Source organism: Neolamprologus brichardi, chromosome 20 (genome assembly GCF_056152115.1).
Source record: "Neolamprologus brichardi isolate AB-2024 chromosome 20, ASM5615211v1, whole genome shotgun sequence".
NCBI lineage: Eukaryota > Metazoa > Chordata > Actinopteri > Cichliformes > Cichlidae > Neolamprologus > Neolamprologus brichardi.
The window spans coordinates 31,697,950-31,711,738 of NC_142123.1; the positions used below are offsets into that span (position 1 = coordinate 31,697,950).

A 13,789-nucleotide genomic window follows, 5' to 3' on the forward strand; every position below is an offset into this window, starting at 1 on the left:
GTCTACTTTACAATATAAAGTTCCTTGAGGCAGGTAAGACTGTGTCCTTAGACATTTTTTGAGTCCCTACATTGTCAGTATTATTTTACTGTGCGCGCAGTAAAGTTGTTTCAGACACACTGAACTACAGATGTCAGTGAATTTTCTTTTCTCAGATCATTGTTGGCATCGTGATGTTTGCACACTTGCATTTACTTGTGAGAAACGAGTAAAAACAGCCAGGAAAAAGAGGATCTAACACTTACTCCTCTGTGACTGCGGTGGAAAAAAAATCCAACAATAAAACACTGCAGATCTAAAGGAAGAGAAATCTTTATTTAAAAAGCACCTGCTGACAGCCTCAGGCTTTATTTACACCAAGATTCATTTCCATCATGAAACATCAGAAAGAGTTCAGAGTGGAAAAAGTACAAACGACCGATAGAAAACCTTTTTTTAAACAGAGTTACTGTACAGCAGAAAAAACAGACTGTACACAGTGCACCTGAATGCATCGTAGCAGAGCCACAGTCCACACAGTGGTACTACAGCTGGTCCTGGACCTGAACTGGGACACAGAATGGCAGCAGGAGGCCCTCAGAGCAAAGAGCTGTACTGGAGACTAGTACAACTTCAGCAGTACAGGAGATAGAGCTTTAACCTAAAAAAGTACTTAACTCAGCTGGAGGAAATTTACTCTCATACTGAGACAGAAAGAAAGAAATGTTAAATCATCAAAATACTGTACAGGGTTTGGTTGAGAGGCTCCACTGAACCTGGACATCAGCACGTCTGCAGTCCTGGTCCCTGAATACTAGCACTGCTCATTACCAGTACTACAGCAGGAGTACAGTACTGCACTCAAGCTAATACTGGTACTGGAGAGTACAGAATGTGACAAATATTCAGACTGGTACCACACCATTACATCCTGGTACTGCAGTAATGCAGTATGTTTAGTGGCGCTGCAGTATTATGTACAGGTAGAGCAGTACGGCAGCTCGAACAGTCGTGAACACGCGTGCTGTATTTACATCGTATCTTCACATGTTTCTGCTTTGGTGTGAGCGTGGAGTGAGGAGAGGGGCATGCTGAGACTTTCTGAAGCCGGAGGGTCACATGACCAGACTATCCAACACCCTGCCTGGATCTCTGGAGGTCGGCGATGCTTACACAAAATATGACTGAAACGTTTTGCAAACGTGCCTAAAAAATGCAAACAAATGGCCCTGATTTGGATTTGGCCATTACCCACTCCCAGGTCAATACAACATTCCCAGTCTCTCCCGAATCACCTGCTGCTGAATTCCTTAAATTCATTTGGTTTCCATTGAATGTTCTCCCTCAACAACGCTTGATAAAATATGATCCTTGGAGACTGGAGAGAATGTGGGCAGGCCTTCCTCCTAACACTGTGGGCTCTTCCAGTAAAGACACTATTTGGTCTCCAGCTGTTTTCACACAGACTTTAAACTTCTTACACTGCTGGAAATAGATTTATTCTATTCAGCCATACCCACAACCCATTATCGATGACTTTTCCTAGGCAGCTGGCAGGTTAAATACTCATTCATGTCTGATTCAACAGTGTTAGAAAATAGCCTGAAGCTTCAGCTTCATAAGGCACCAAATCACTCTGGACTGTCTCAAAGATGGCTCTCCTACATGACACCAGACATCCAAGAGCTGGAGCAGATTAAAGACCACTTCATGTATTTGGGTAAGTCCTGGAACAGTTCTGGGCTACAGGTCATGTGTGAAAACTGGAGATCCAGCTCTCTTCATCCTCAAAATTAAAGCTGACGTTTGCTCTCTGAGCAAGTTTGAGATCCACGTTGAAATCAACAGAAGAGCGCTGGAAACAGGACAGTGCTAAATGGGAGAAGCCTACATTAACGGGGACGACAGCCAAACTTAAATCAGATATGATTTTTGCTTTTGTGATAGAACACAAATCCGATGTTTTCACCTTTAAAATGTCTTAAAATCTTCTTCTAAAGTGAATCTGTGACCTGAGAAACTTCCTTTGATGTATCACAACCTCTCAAGTCTCAGTCTGATCTACCAACTTGGTCTGAGTTTGTCGTCATATTGGGTCATGTGACCGCGGCTTCATTGTGGGGGAAGCTGGAGGTCAGGCCGGTTTCAGTGAAGCTGGGACTGGGTCAGGCAAAGCTGCAACTTATGCTGAAAGACAATCAATAAATACAGACAGTAGGAACGTGTGGACACAGATCCTGATCAATAACTTATGGATTAATAACACTGACTTCACAGCGCTGAAGAAGCTGCATTTCATTCACGGACATTTATATAAAATCTTTTTTCTGGAGCAGAGTACCAAAAAAAACAAAAGAAAAACACAGAATAAATTCAAATTCATCGATTAACCAGTCACTACTGTGACCACTGTGACATTTCCTGATTGTCGCTGCAAATGCTTTTTTGTTTTTATTCCTGACAGAGCGTTAAAATTTGCAAAGGGAAACTTGGAACAGCTCCTCTTATTGCTTCAGTCGTCCTGGACTTGGAGTCCCGGTCAGCTCAGCAGGACAATGGCTTCACTGAGGGCTCCGAATGGGGCAGAAGGTCTGAGCTGCTGATGCTGTTTCTCCACATCTGGATCTCATTCAAACCACAAATACAGAAACCTCCAAAGCGATCCCTCTTAATCAATCGAGTGTCTGATCAAACAACTCCTGGTTCCCTTAGATGTGACTATTTTCGTCTTTCTGCGAGAACAAACTGTGTCGCAGCTGATGACTGTTTCATTATGGATTCATCTGCTGATCATAATCTGGATTCACTGTTTAAAAAACCACAAACAACAAAAACTGGGGAGGGGTTTCCAGTGCAGGAACTACGGGTAGCTGTGGGGTATTTTCCTTGAATCGGTGCCTCATTCAACAAAGAGCCTTTACACTTCCTGTTAATGCAAAACCCTCAATGAATGGGAGTCACCGGAGCCAAACCGCTTAAATATTTATTAACTCTTCTTCTGTAATTTTCACAAATACAAACAACTTTCTCAGCTGTCACTCTGCTAACTGCTCTGTTAAGACCTTATGGAAATCTAGAAGCAGCTGTTTGTGGTGCATGAAGGCGACTCATCTCAGGAGGCTGCCGAATACCTAATAACTAAAAAAAGATATTTTTCCACAACCCAAACCCTCTAAGTTTCAGCTCCATAGAAAAGCGTATTGGAAACAAATGAGAGAAGCCTACAGCAAACGGGATGGCAGCCAAACTTAATTAGTGTCTTTTGCTTTTTATAGTTGAACATTTTGAGGGGATTCCTGTGATGTCTTGATGTTCTACTGATGTCTAATGATAAACTGAAGACTTCACCTTTAACATTTCTAAAAAGGATCCTCTAAACTGAATCAGTGACCCGTGGAAGAGCGCCATAGGCGTTTACCGAGCATGTGCCTTTGTTTTGCCCTGAAAGGAGTCTTCCAGGTGTGGTTCTGACAAAATACGTGCTAGTCGTTCAAATTCTAGGTTCAGACTACAAGAGTTTAAGTTTCCTTTGTCACATTTGGGGACAAAGCAGGATGATGTAAATTACTCTCTGGGGTTAAAGTTAGGAAACTGTCTGGAATGAGCAGCTCGGAGGCCACGATGCACCAGAATTCATGCATCGGCTAAAGCGTCGACTTTGCACTCGGGAATTAAATACTGGTTTATTTGTGATCTGACTGAGCTGGACATGGGCTGAAGTCGTGTGAGTTGCATGTGTGAAAATGGCTCTTTGATAAGAAACAGCTGCCAGGGGTTAAAATGTCCGGTTCAACTTTCTGCGTTTGTAATTTCTCACTGCAAAGTGCAGCTAAAGTTAAAAACCTCTCCGGTGTTCCTGCAGTGGAAACCAACAAACTATCCAAACCTTAAAATGATTCGAAGTGAATTACTAAAATGAAAAGTGTCAGATATTCACATTTCAAGTCGAGTTTTCAGAAACCAAATGAACCTTTCAGCAGTTTGTATCGGCTATTAAAGTGTCCCGTTTGCAAGCATCCTCGTTTCCAAGTATCTGAAGTTATCAGATAAATTAACGCGTACAGAAAATATTTCCCTTTTGGGAGAAAAGACTCGTGAGTACGTCAGCTTCTGTGAGTCACTCTGCATCAGTGAGGTGGGAAGCTCCGTTTACTTCAGAGGATTTATTCTGTTCACGTTTGGTTTCTACTCGAGGGCTCTGCAGCTGCTTAAAGCCACAAACAGCAGCAGCGACAGTTCAGCTGGTGTCAGTAAACTCTGTGCTCGAGTTTTAGTGCAGAGATGTTGAGTCCAAACCGGGAGAACCTCAACGCGACGCTCCCTGCCTGGACTCACCTGAGGGATCGACAGGTCACCTGATCAAGTCACCAAAAAGTTCTTTTTACGCTTTGCTGGTTGGCTGCAGGTAGCTGGTGATGTCATCTGTCTTCAGAGGAGGTACGTCCTCCTCGTTGGTGTTTTAAGAGTCTGATTGTCTAAGCACAGTCTGAAGGGTGTAGAAACAGAGCCACAGACACCTCGTTCAGTTTCTGATTTAATCTAAAACCTTTCAGAAAATGGCTGCATCTCTGAAAGGACTCCAGGAGTCTTTGTTTTAGCTATCCCAGAAACAGGAACCTGTGAGAGACGCCGCATCTCCATCTTCAATCTGAACGCCTGAGAAATAACGACTTCCACAAAAGCAGAGAATCGTCTTCGGCTCGTCCATCTGCAGCTTTTAACAATAAAATGTATTTGGAAAAGACACGTACAGCCTGTGGCTGGTGTTCCAGCATCAGTCTGATGCCACCGTAGGAACCCGGACCTTCCTTTCTGAACAGTTACGGCTGCTTTTGGCCACTGATCGTCGGGCTGAGTTCGTTTCTCTGAGAACTGCGACTCCATCGAGCGAAGAGAACCAAAGATTTGGCCACGACCATTTACGTCGCTTACATGTTAGAAACTAAAATCCCTCAGAGTGAAGTAGCCGTTAGGATAGTTTGAGAAATCTCAGGGCAGGTCGTGCATGTGAACATCTCTAATTAGTCCAGAAATGTAGCATCTTCCACAGCAGATGACACTTTTGGTGGCAGTAATCAGGGCGAAGCAGAACGAGACAGATTACTTTCTGAATCCAGGCTTTAACAACTGTCAGAGGAAATTGCTCAATCTTCTTCTTTGCAACACAGATTGCTGCAGGAACTTCCTGTCATTAGTTCCTAGTAGAACTGATGTGTTTGGTGGAGAAGCAGCTGTTGACTTAAAGTCCATCCCTGATAGAAGAAGTTCACCGAGCAGAGCAGCAGTGACCCGAGCAGCGAGGAGGAGGTCCAAGGAGGGAGGAGGTGCTCCTCCCTCCTTGGACCTGGTCTGGGGTTTGGTTCATTTTTACAAACAGAAGCTCGACCCTGAGGGCAGACGAGGACGAGGTGGGCGGGGTTTTCCATCCTGTACGATCAGGCAGGAACTTCCATCCATCAGGACCAAGGTGTGTTTGATTCAGACACCTGGACACGCATTCCTTCATACTGCTCATCCCAGGAAGCCAGCCTGGAATTAGTCCCTTTGCCTGCCTCTCAGCATCGTGATTGGTTGCCGAGTCAGACCAGAGTCCCAGGAGACGGTTGGTCCATCGGCGGATCTCTGAGAGGGACTTCCTGTTTCTGAGCAGGGAACGAGTCGTGGTAGAGCGAGCCATCCACAGACCTGTAGGAAGGACAGAAATGGATATTTACCCACACAGCAGACAGTCTTCCTAAACGTCGCCTCACTTGCACTGACATTATTTGACCTTTTAGGTGCTTTAACATTTGTTCTCATTTTAAATATCGCTCTTGCAGCTTCAAAGCAAACATTACTGCTGAACAGAGGATAAGAGTTCTTCAGGGTTCGGACCGACCGCAGTGACCAGCAGGTTGGAGCGGATCTGTAACGAGGAGGCTTCAAGGCTCAAAGCTGAGGAGAAGCGCTCTCTGCTGAATACGTTTGGACTAATTTACACTGATTACCATCATCGAGTTTGAGGATAATCATGTTGGAAGATCTAAGCAAGTTTTTGCTGCCGTGTCTGGAATAAAGAGCCTGCTGTGATCAAAGACGAGTCGGACGCTCCGGCTTTCAAAGCAAAGACTAGAAGTGAAGAAAAAGCGTCCTTCAAAAAAAAGTAGATTTTAGCAGGTTTTTATGATTTTAATCTACTTTTAGTCCGGACACATTTGCGTCTTAAACTATGTAACAAACTTCTGAGTATAAAGGGGGGGCGTGGTCATCTGACCCATACCTGCCGTGCAGCGGGTGTCCGTGGAACGTGGCTGAATGCGGCAGCGTGTGTTTGTGATGCGGCGCAGCGTGCTGATGATGATTCGTCTCCGTCTGATAGGCCGACTGCTGAATGACACCGTGTGTCGTCCGTCTGCGCTGCAGAGCCCCGCCTCCTCCCGCCTGCCCTTTGACCCCTCCATTCATCTTACTGCCGTTGGTCCCTGCGGTCACCTTTCCATTGGCCTGGTTCTGGTGGGAGGAGCCTAAGGTGTTCCTTAGGTACCAGTCCCTCAGACCTGTCAATCACACATCAACAGCTTATCACAGTTTCTGCTCCATGGAAACGTCTCCCATCACCACACTCGGAGCAAGTTTCACGCTGTGGAGCTGACTTTAATCGTCAGGTTCAGTCCAACCTTTGAATCTCCTGCAGACTTTAGCTGTGTCCAGGTAGAAGATATGGTTTAAAGACTCCCAGTATAACCAGTTGTTAATGACACCCACATCAAACCACAGTGGTCTGTTGCACTGTTACGTGTACTGAACCTTAGATTACACCTTTAAAATAAAATAGAGGAAGTCACTTAGCTAACCGATCACTCACTGGTTAACTTGCTCACGCTCGTGTGGTAACAACTTATCTGTCTGAATACACAAACCCTGTTTTATCTACTGGGGACTATAACTCAACAAATGAACGTCAGGTTGCATTAAACAAGAAGTGAAACTAGAAATGAGGTCACAGAAGGCGTGAGCGCCGTTTACCCTTCTATTTAAACTCTACGGTAGTGCGCCTGAGACTTGATAACAGACAATAAAGTTGACCTAATGCAGTGCAGATAAATTAAGTGATGAAACAAACAACAGGCGGTGACCTCCAGTTTACACTGAGGCAGTCCACGGCCAAGTGGGAAAGAGTGGGAATAGAATTAGCACCTCCAACTATGGAGTACCCTCTCAGAGTCCAGGATGAGTTGCTGCCCCAAGTGGAAGAGTTTAAATATCTTGGGATCTCGTTTATAAGTGAAGGGAGAGTGGATCGTGAGACCGATAGAGGGATTGAGAGCCTGCTCGGTGGCTCAGGATGAAGAGGATGCCTTCTGGACGCCTCCTAGGTGAGTCTTCCCAGGAGGAGACCCTGGGGCAAACCCAGGACATGCTGCAGAATCACGTGAGGTCTAGAGAAGTCTTGGCTTCTCTGCTTAGACGATTTCCCCGAGATGCAAGCGTGGGTAAGCAATGAATGGATGAAGCAAACATATTTGTGTTATTCTGTCTGACTTCCACCAGGTGGCATCACCTCCTCACTGCAGTACACCAGCAGACAGTTTCTGCTGCACTGACCCAGTTTTATCTCCATCCCATGAAAGATTCAACACGTTTGAGCTTCACAGATCAGCAAACATCAGGAGCTGAGAGAGGCTGAGCTGGAAGCTAACGAGCCCCAAAGCCTCCGTAAAGGAAGTGCGGAGCAGCTACAGGGTAACGATACTCACCTTCCAGGGCGAGGGCCTTGTGGAGGCTCCTGGTGGCCTCCTCCAGTTGGGAGTCCTGGTTGGGGGGCAGCTGAGGGGGTCGGGGCGGCAGCAGGTGGGGGTGGGGGTCGGGCTGAATGGCGACCAGAGGGGGATTGTGGGTATCAGTCTGGCTCTGCTGCACCGGGAGGAACGGACCGCACGATTTGGTTCGGGTTACCGTGACCCGCCGCTGGTCGCCTTGGGGGCCGCGGTAGGTGGGCGGGGCTCCTGATGGCTGCTTGGAGTAGCCATTGTAGACTACCTGCTGCTGCGATGTGATTGGCTGTCTGTGGGGCTGAGAATGCTGTCTCTGCAGCTGCTGCTGTTTTCCCCAAACATAATCCAGCAGGACATCGCTGTACCCCGCTCCTCTTCCTCCTCTGTCTCCCCTTCCTCCTCCTCTTCCTCGCCCTGCACCTCCCCCTTTTCCTCTCCCATCGCTGACTCCATTATTTGCCCTCGACCGTCCGTCTGTCAGCGTCTCTGAGTTCCAATACGCGCCGGCCGTGCTTGTTCCTCTGGACCCCGGCAGCCCGTTTACCCACAATCCCCCCTGCTGCACCCCAACATCATCCTCGGGAGGGGTGATGCGGTCCAGGAGGCCATCGGAGCTGTTACTACGGCGAGCTGCATTAGCCTTGAGTCCTGCCTCCCCTCCTGCTCCAGGGTCAGACGGGCCAGAGGAAGAGGAGTCCTGAGAGCGAGGGGGAGGTGGAGGAGGTTGTGAGGGAGGCAGTGGGAGGGGCTTCTGGCTGTCCAGATGCTCAGTTCTGAAAGACAAAAGGAAATATTTTCAGTATACAGAGGGGAGGGGCAACCAAACATGATGAGGTGACGCTGAACATGAAACCTCAAGAAATCTGTGAGCTCCGATTATGACATCACAGACCGTGACACAAATGTGGACGTGCTCTGAGCGTACCTGTTGTGCACGGAGTTCCTCCTGGTTCTGTTCTGATAGAAAACCTCCACCGGAGACCCAGAAGAAACCAGCAGGGGGCGACACTGAGACACACCGTCATCTGCCAGATACATAGACAGAAATTTACTTGTGCTAGAAATGTCTGTGAAGGTTCTCAGTCATCCAGGTCATCGTAGTCAAAGGAGCTTGCAAAGAAAAGCGTCTGGACTTCTTTAAGTTAGTTGAAGACGTTTCACCTCTCATCCCAGAAGCTTCCTCGAAAGAGTGTCCTTTATCCTTAAGATGCAGATGGACAGCTGAGTCTTGTCCTGTGGAAGTGGCTCTTCTGTGTTGTGCCATGCGCTTGTGAAGTGGCTGGACCCACACCCAGTTTCACACCTTGGCTCAGGCGATTAGAGGATCATCAGGGGGTCCTTTTGTCCCTCTGTGGGGGGAAACTCCCACTAGGTTTAAATCTGGGACTCTCCACCATTTGACCTTAGAACTGAAGAAGCTTCTCGGATGAGAGGTGAAACGTCTTCAAGTAACTTAAAGAAGTCCAGACGCTTTTCTTTGCAAGCTCCTTTGACTTGTGCTAGAAATATTAACTTTAACTGAAATCTATACCTCAGTTCAACTTATAAAAGCTGTCAATCACTTATATTTTCCTTATGATATTGTAAGTCAGGATAAATACAGCTGTAACCATGGTAACCGTACAGAATGAAGATTATGTCAGATATCACGATGTTTGTAAGAGAAGCAGGTCTTATAATTTAAGGACATTTAATTTCGGAAAAGTGTAGCAGGGAAAACATCACATTCATAAACATGACCTTTAAAAAGATCGCACATTATGAAATAGATAAAATGGGTAGATAGATATAATTTTATTTCGAACATGCAAATATAATTCAAAAACAACAGAAAAAAACAAAATAAACAAAAAACAAAACTTAAAAATCATCAAGTTTTCATGTATATATCTTTGTCTACAGAATGCGTGTGCTCGAAAAGGAGTAGGATGAAGTTTACACTTCCTACCCCCTTATTTCAAATTTCATTGCTTACAAATTCATATCCAGGATTCAACATTATTTGATCATATATGGTTAACTATGTACGTCTATTAACTGCGTCTGTTAACTGTGTAAGTCTAACACATTGAACATACACAAATAAAAAACATTTTCAGCACGTAAACCAGAACAACAACAAACTACATTTTTACATAAACTAATCACCCTGTAATAAATAAAAATAATTAACTGATTAACTGTCTAGTGTTTGCCTGATGTCTAGTATACAAAATGTCCTATGATAAAAATATAGAGAGAGAATAAAAAGAAGGGGAAAAAACATTTGTTCAAAATAAAAAAATGCTAAATAATCAAAACACCCTATGCCGAATCAGTCTGTTCGCCTATTCACTGCCAGCAGCCGTGCAGTTTTCCAAGATGAGACCAGAACTGCATTAAACCTTTACTGTTATTCCTCCTGTCAGCCAGCTGAGGGCGCTGCAGCTACACTACCAGCTCTACAGTGTGTTTGCCTGTACATCCATCTTTGCGAGGACCAGAGCACAGACCTTCTGTTTCAGGGTTACATCAGAATCGGGTTTACGTTCGGGCTCAGGAGTGTTGGAAAAACATTAAGTGATGGTCCTCGTACAGATACAAGGGTGTGCGCGCGTGTGTGTTCATTACCATTGTCGTGTCCTGTTGAGTCTGATGTCGAGCTGCTCTCTGACCTCACTGTGTCGTCTGGAAACACACAGAAACAGAGTGAGAATAAAAGCAGGAAGACGCTGGTTTCCTCATCTTCCTGAAACAATGGCTTCACATCTACTGCCAGCTGTGAGTGTCTCCATATGTATGCATGTGTATCTATGAATGGAAACTTTCCAGGCCGTCACATCTATCGCACTGACTGCACCTTCTGCGTCTTTGGTCCTTTGAAGACCCTCCAACGAGGACGGCTTTCAGGAAACTGATTAATTCAGTTGTGAGGTCAGCGAGTGTGATGTAAACACTCATATCTTTGACTAGAGCTGATTTCAGGGTTTTACTCGCTGCGCGAACGTTACATAACGGACTCAAATGAAAACACGTGAGATGTGATAGTAATGATGAGATTACAAAAAGCAAAAACTGTATCCCCCTTCTCTGCTCACGTTGACCAGTCCCAGCCTCTGACCACTCGCATGCAAACAAACCTGCACAGATAAGAAAGGCCTTCCATGTCCATGATGTGAAAGTTCTCCTCACCTAGGAAAGGATTAGTGTGTTTGGGCACGAGTGAGATGCGAAGGTAATGTCGGAAACCTGTGAAGTGCAGTTTCTGGGTATTCTGTAGACTTTTAAAAGTCAGTCAGAAACATTTACGTTAACTTGGGATTTTTAGCAACATTTTTTTAAACCTCTTGAACTCGTTGCAGAAATCTGAGGACCAGTTTTGGAGGTCGGTGAACCAGTTGGAGAGCCGTGTGATGAACTGGCGATCTGACCAGAGCCTGGCAAACTGGATACATACCAGTCCTCGCATCGTTTAGAAAATGGATGGATAAGTTGCAGAGTGTGAAGACTCGTTGCAGGATTCTGGGAACTCGTTTCTGATGTATGAGGACTTCTGAGGTAGCGGGGCTAGTTAGAGCGGTAATAACACTAACTGCAGAGAGCTGAGTACACACTGCACAGGTCTAGGAACTAGTTTAAGAGGTCTAATAACTTTCTAAAGAGATCAGTAAAGTACAAAGTAGTGTGTGCCTCCTATCTGTGAAAGTGCTGCATAAATGAATACTATTTGCTTCGTAATGTCCTGAGACATCTGGGGGAGGTTATTTGATGCAAACCAAATTCAAGTTCATGGCCTGCTGTCACGAGATGCAGGACGTGTTGTTGTTGGTGTTTGATGTGCCGACAGAGTGTATCACTGAGTGAGGTGACTACTCTGAAGGGGATAGTACCCAAACTTCAATCAGGCTTTCGGTTTCTAACCCTAACCCATGTATGTACGTTTTTGATTAGGCCCTATAAACACGACATAGCAACTATACCTGAAAACCTCTCAACTGGAGGATGACAGTATTTCATTTTATTTATACAGCACCAGTGCACAACAGCACCCTGCAAAGTCCTTGTTGCTTTTTGCAAGTGCTCACCTATAGAGGAACGAGATGGATCAGGTACCATCTGTATCATAAATGTGTGCCAGGTGAATATGGCAGCAGAAACCGGATTGTGTGTGTGTGTGTGTGTGTGTGTGTGTGTCTGTACTGTAGACATCTTTGTGAGGACATAAATTTGGCATGCTGCTATGCCCACCAGTTTGAAAGGATTTTGAAAATGTGGTTTTAGTGTCAGGGTTACAGTTAGGCTATGGTTAGGATTAGGCTTTCATTTTTGATGGTTAGGGGTAGGGAGAGCGCCTAGGGAATGCATGTGTATTGAGTAGAGATGGACCGATCTGATATTACGTATCGTATCGGTCTGATACTGACCCAAATTACTGAATCGGATATCGGAGAGAAATAAAAAAGGTAATCCGATCCATTAAATATCAAAAAAGCACCTCACAAAACTTGCGACACGGCGTAACTCGGCTCATAACCGTAGTACGTCGGAGCAGTGTGCTCACGTGATAGAGCGGCTGTGTGTATTTGTAGCCTTGCTAGCAAACCAGCATTTTATCTCCGAGGAAGTGATCCCAGAGAGAAGTAAAGCAAGTGTGTAAGTTCATCTCTGAATGTTTGTAAAGCATTCCCACATTAAGCTTAACAACCGATATATGGAGCGAGTGCCTCTCTCTCTCTCCTGTTGCTACTTCAATCGTGAAACTGATCAATGATCAGCTGATCGGCTTTTCTGTCGTAAGTCCGTCTCTCTTCTTAGTTTTTGGCCCACTTCGCGCCAGAAAGAGGAAACCAGCGGCTGAACAACAGCAGCACGTTTAACCTTGATAATCTGTTGTTAGAATTTATTTAATATTACTTTCTACACCAGGATCCTTTTCTACAGCTGACGTAACTGTGCAGGGGCGGATCTAGCAAAGTTTAGCCAGGGGGGCGATAGGGCATGAACAGGGAAAAGGGGGCACAAAGACATACTTTTCTTTCTTATTCTCATTTAAAATGTCTAGCTTTTAATAAATAATTATCTGAATTTTACACCCAAAGTTTTAATCTTGTGTAAAATATATAGAAGTCCATTACTGTATATAGTAACTGTTAAGTCTAATATACCCTAGTAAGCTATAGTACTTTTTCCTTTGGGAAGATACCATCTGTGCAGTCTGCAGTTCTGTAGAAGAAAGATGTTGAATCTATTTAATTATTCTTGAAAAATAATTTATTTCTGTGCATTTTTTTCACACTGCATCAAATTAAAGTTGATTACGTTGATTAAGCATCATGAGGTAGAGGGTGGTTCCCTATTTTTTTTTTTTTTTTTTTTGCTGGGAGTTTGCAACCCTATTAGTTAGGTTGCTTAATATTTCTGCTAAGTACTCTTTAAAATACCAGAATAGGGAGGATGGAGCAGGTTTAAGTTTATTAGATTGATCAGTGTTGCTGAACTATGAAATATTTTGGGTGCAGTGTGGGTTTTTTTTTTGTTTTTTTTTACATACAGGTATAACAGAATAGCTTTAGTGTTGTCGTTTATTTAAACTTGAGTATGAACTTATACAAAATGCAGCAATATATTAAAAAAACAGTTTTATTGGTTAAAAAACACTATATCAGATTCATATCGGTATCGGCAGATATCCAAATTTATGATATCGGTATCGGACATAAAAAAGTGGTATCGTGCCATCTCTAGTATTGAGTGTGTGTGTGTTACCTGTGTGGCAGCCTCTGTGGACAGTCCTCTTCCCGTGGTGTGTGTGTGTCTGCGTGTGTGCGTTGTGCTCAGAGTCGCTGTGTTTCCTCAGAGCTCCACTGAATAAATTTTTCTTCGGCTTCGAACGCTGAGCGTCTTCCTCCTAAAGAAAAAACACACGCAAATACCTAAAGGTCACACCAACACATGCACGCACAGGGATATACAAACAGACTGCCTCAGCGTGAAACACACATGAAGGTCAAAACTGTTCCATCAACAACAAAAACACACACACACACACACAGAGGAACAGTAAAATTCTCCACCAC

General features: G+C 44.7%; 1 protein-coding gene across 2 annotated transcripts in view; it reads right to left on the reverse strand.

Moving 5' to 3' along the window:
* Nucleotides 1-310: 310 nt before the first annotated feature.
* The window catches only part of ccdc120a (coiled-coil domain containing 120a), a 44,326-nt gene continuing 30,847 nt past the window's right edge, over nucleotides 311-13,789 (reverse strand). For both annotated transcript variants that reach the window (XM_087833789.1, XM_087833787.1), the window contains 6 exons: nucleotides 13,479-13,620; nucleotides 10,344-10,400; nucleotides 8,659-8,758; nucleotides 7,716-8,506; nucleotides 6,239-6,515; nucleotides 311-5,664 (listed from right to left, as the gene is read on the reverse strand). In XM_087833789.1, the coding sequence (XP_087689915.1) occupies nucleotides 5,559-5,664; nucleotides 6,239-6,515; nucleotides 7,716-8,506; nucleotides 8,659-8,758; nucleotides 10,344-10,400; nucleotides 13,479-13,620 (1,473 nt within the window). In that variant the 3' untranslated portion in view covers nucleotides 311-5,558. The remainder of the gene's footprint in view (nucleotides 5,665-6,238; nucleotides 6,516-7,715; nucleotides 8,507-8,658; nucleotides 8,759-10,343; nucleotides 10,401-13,478; nucleotides 13,621-13,789) is intronic.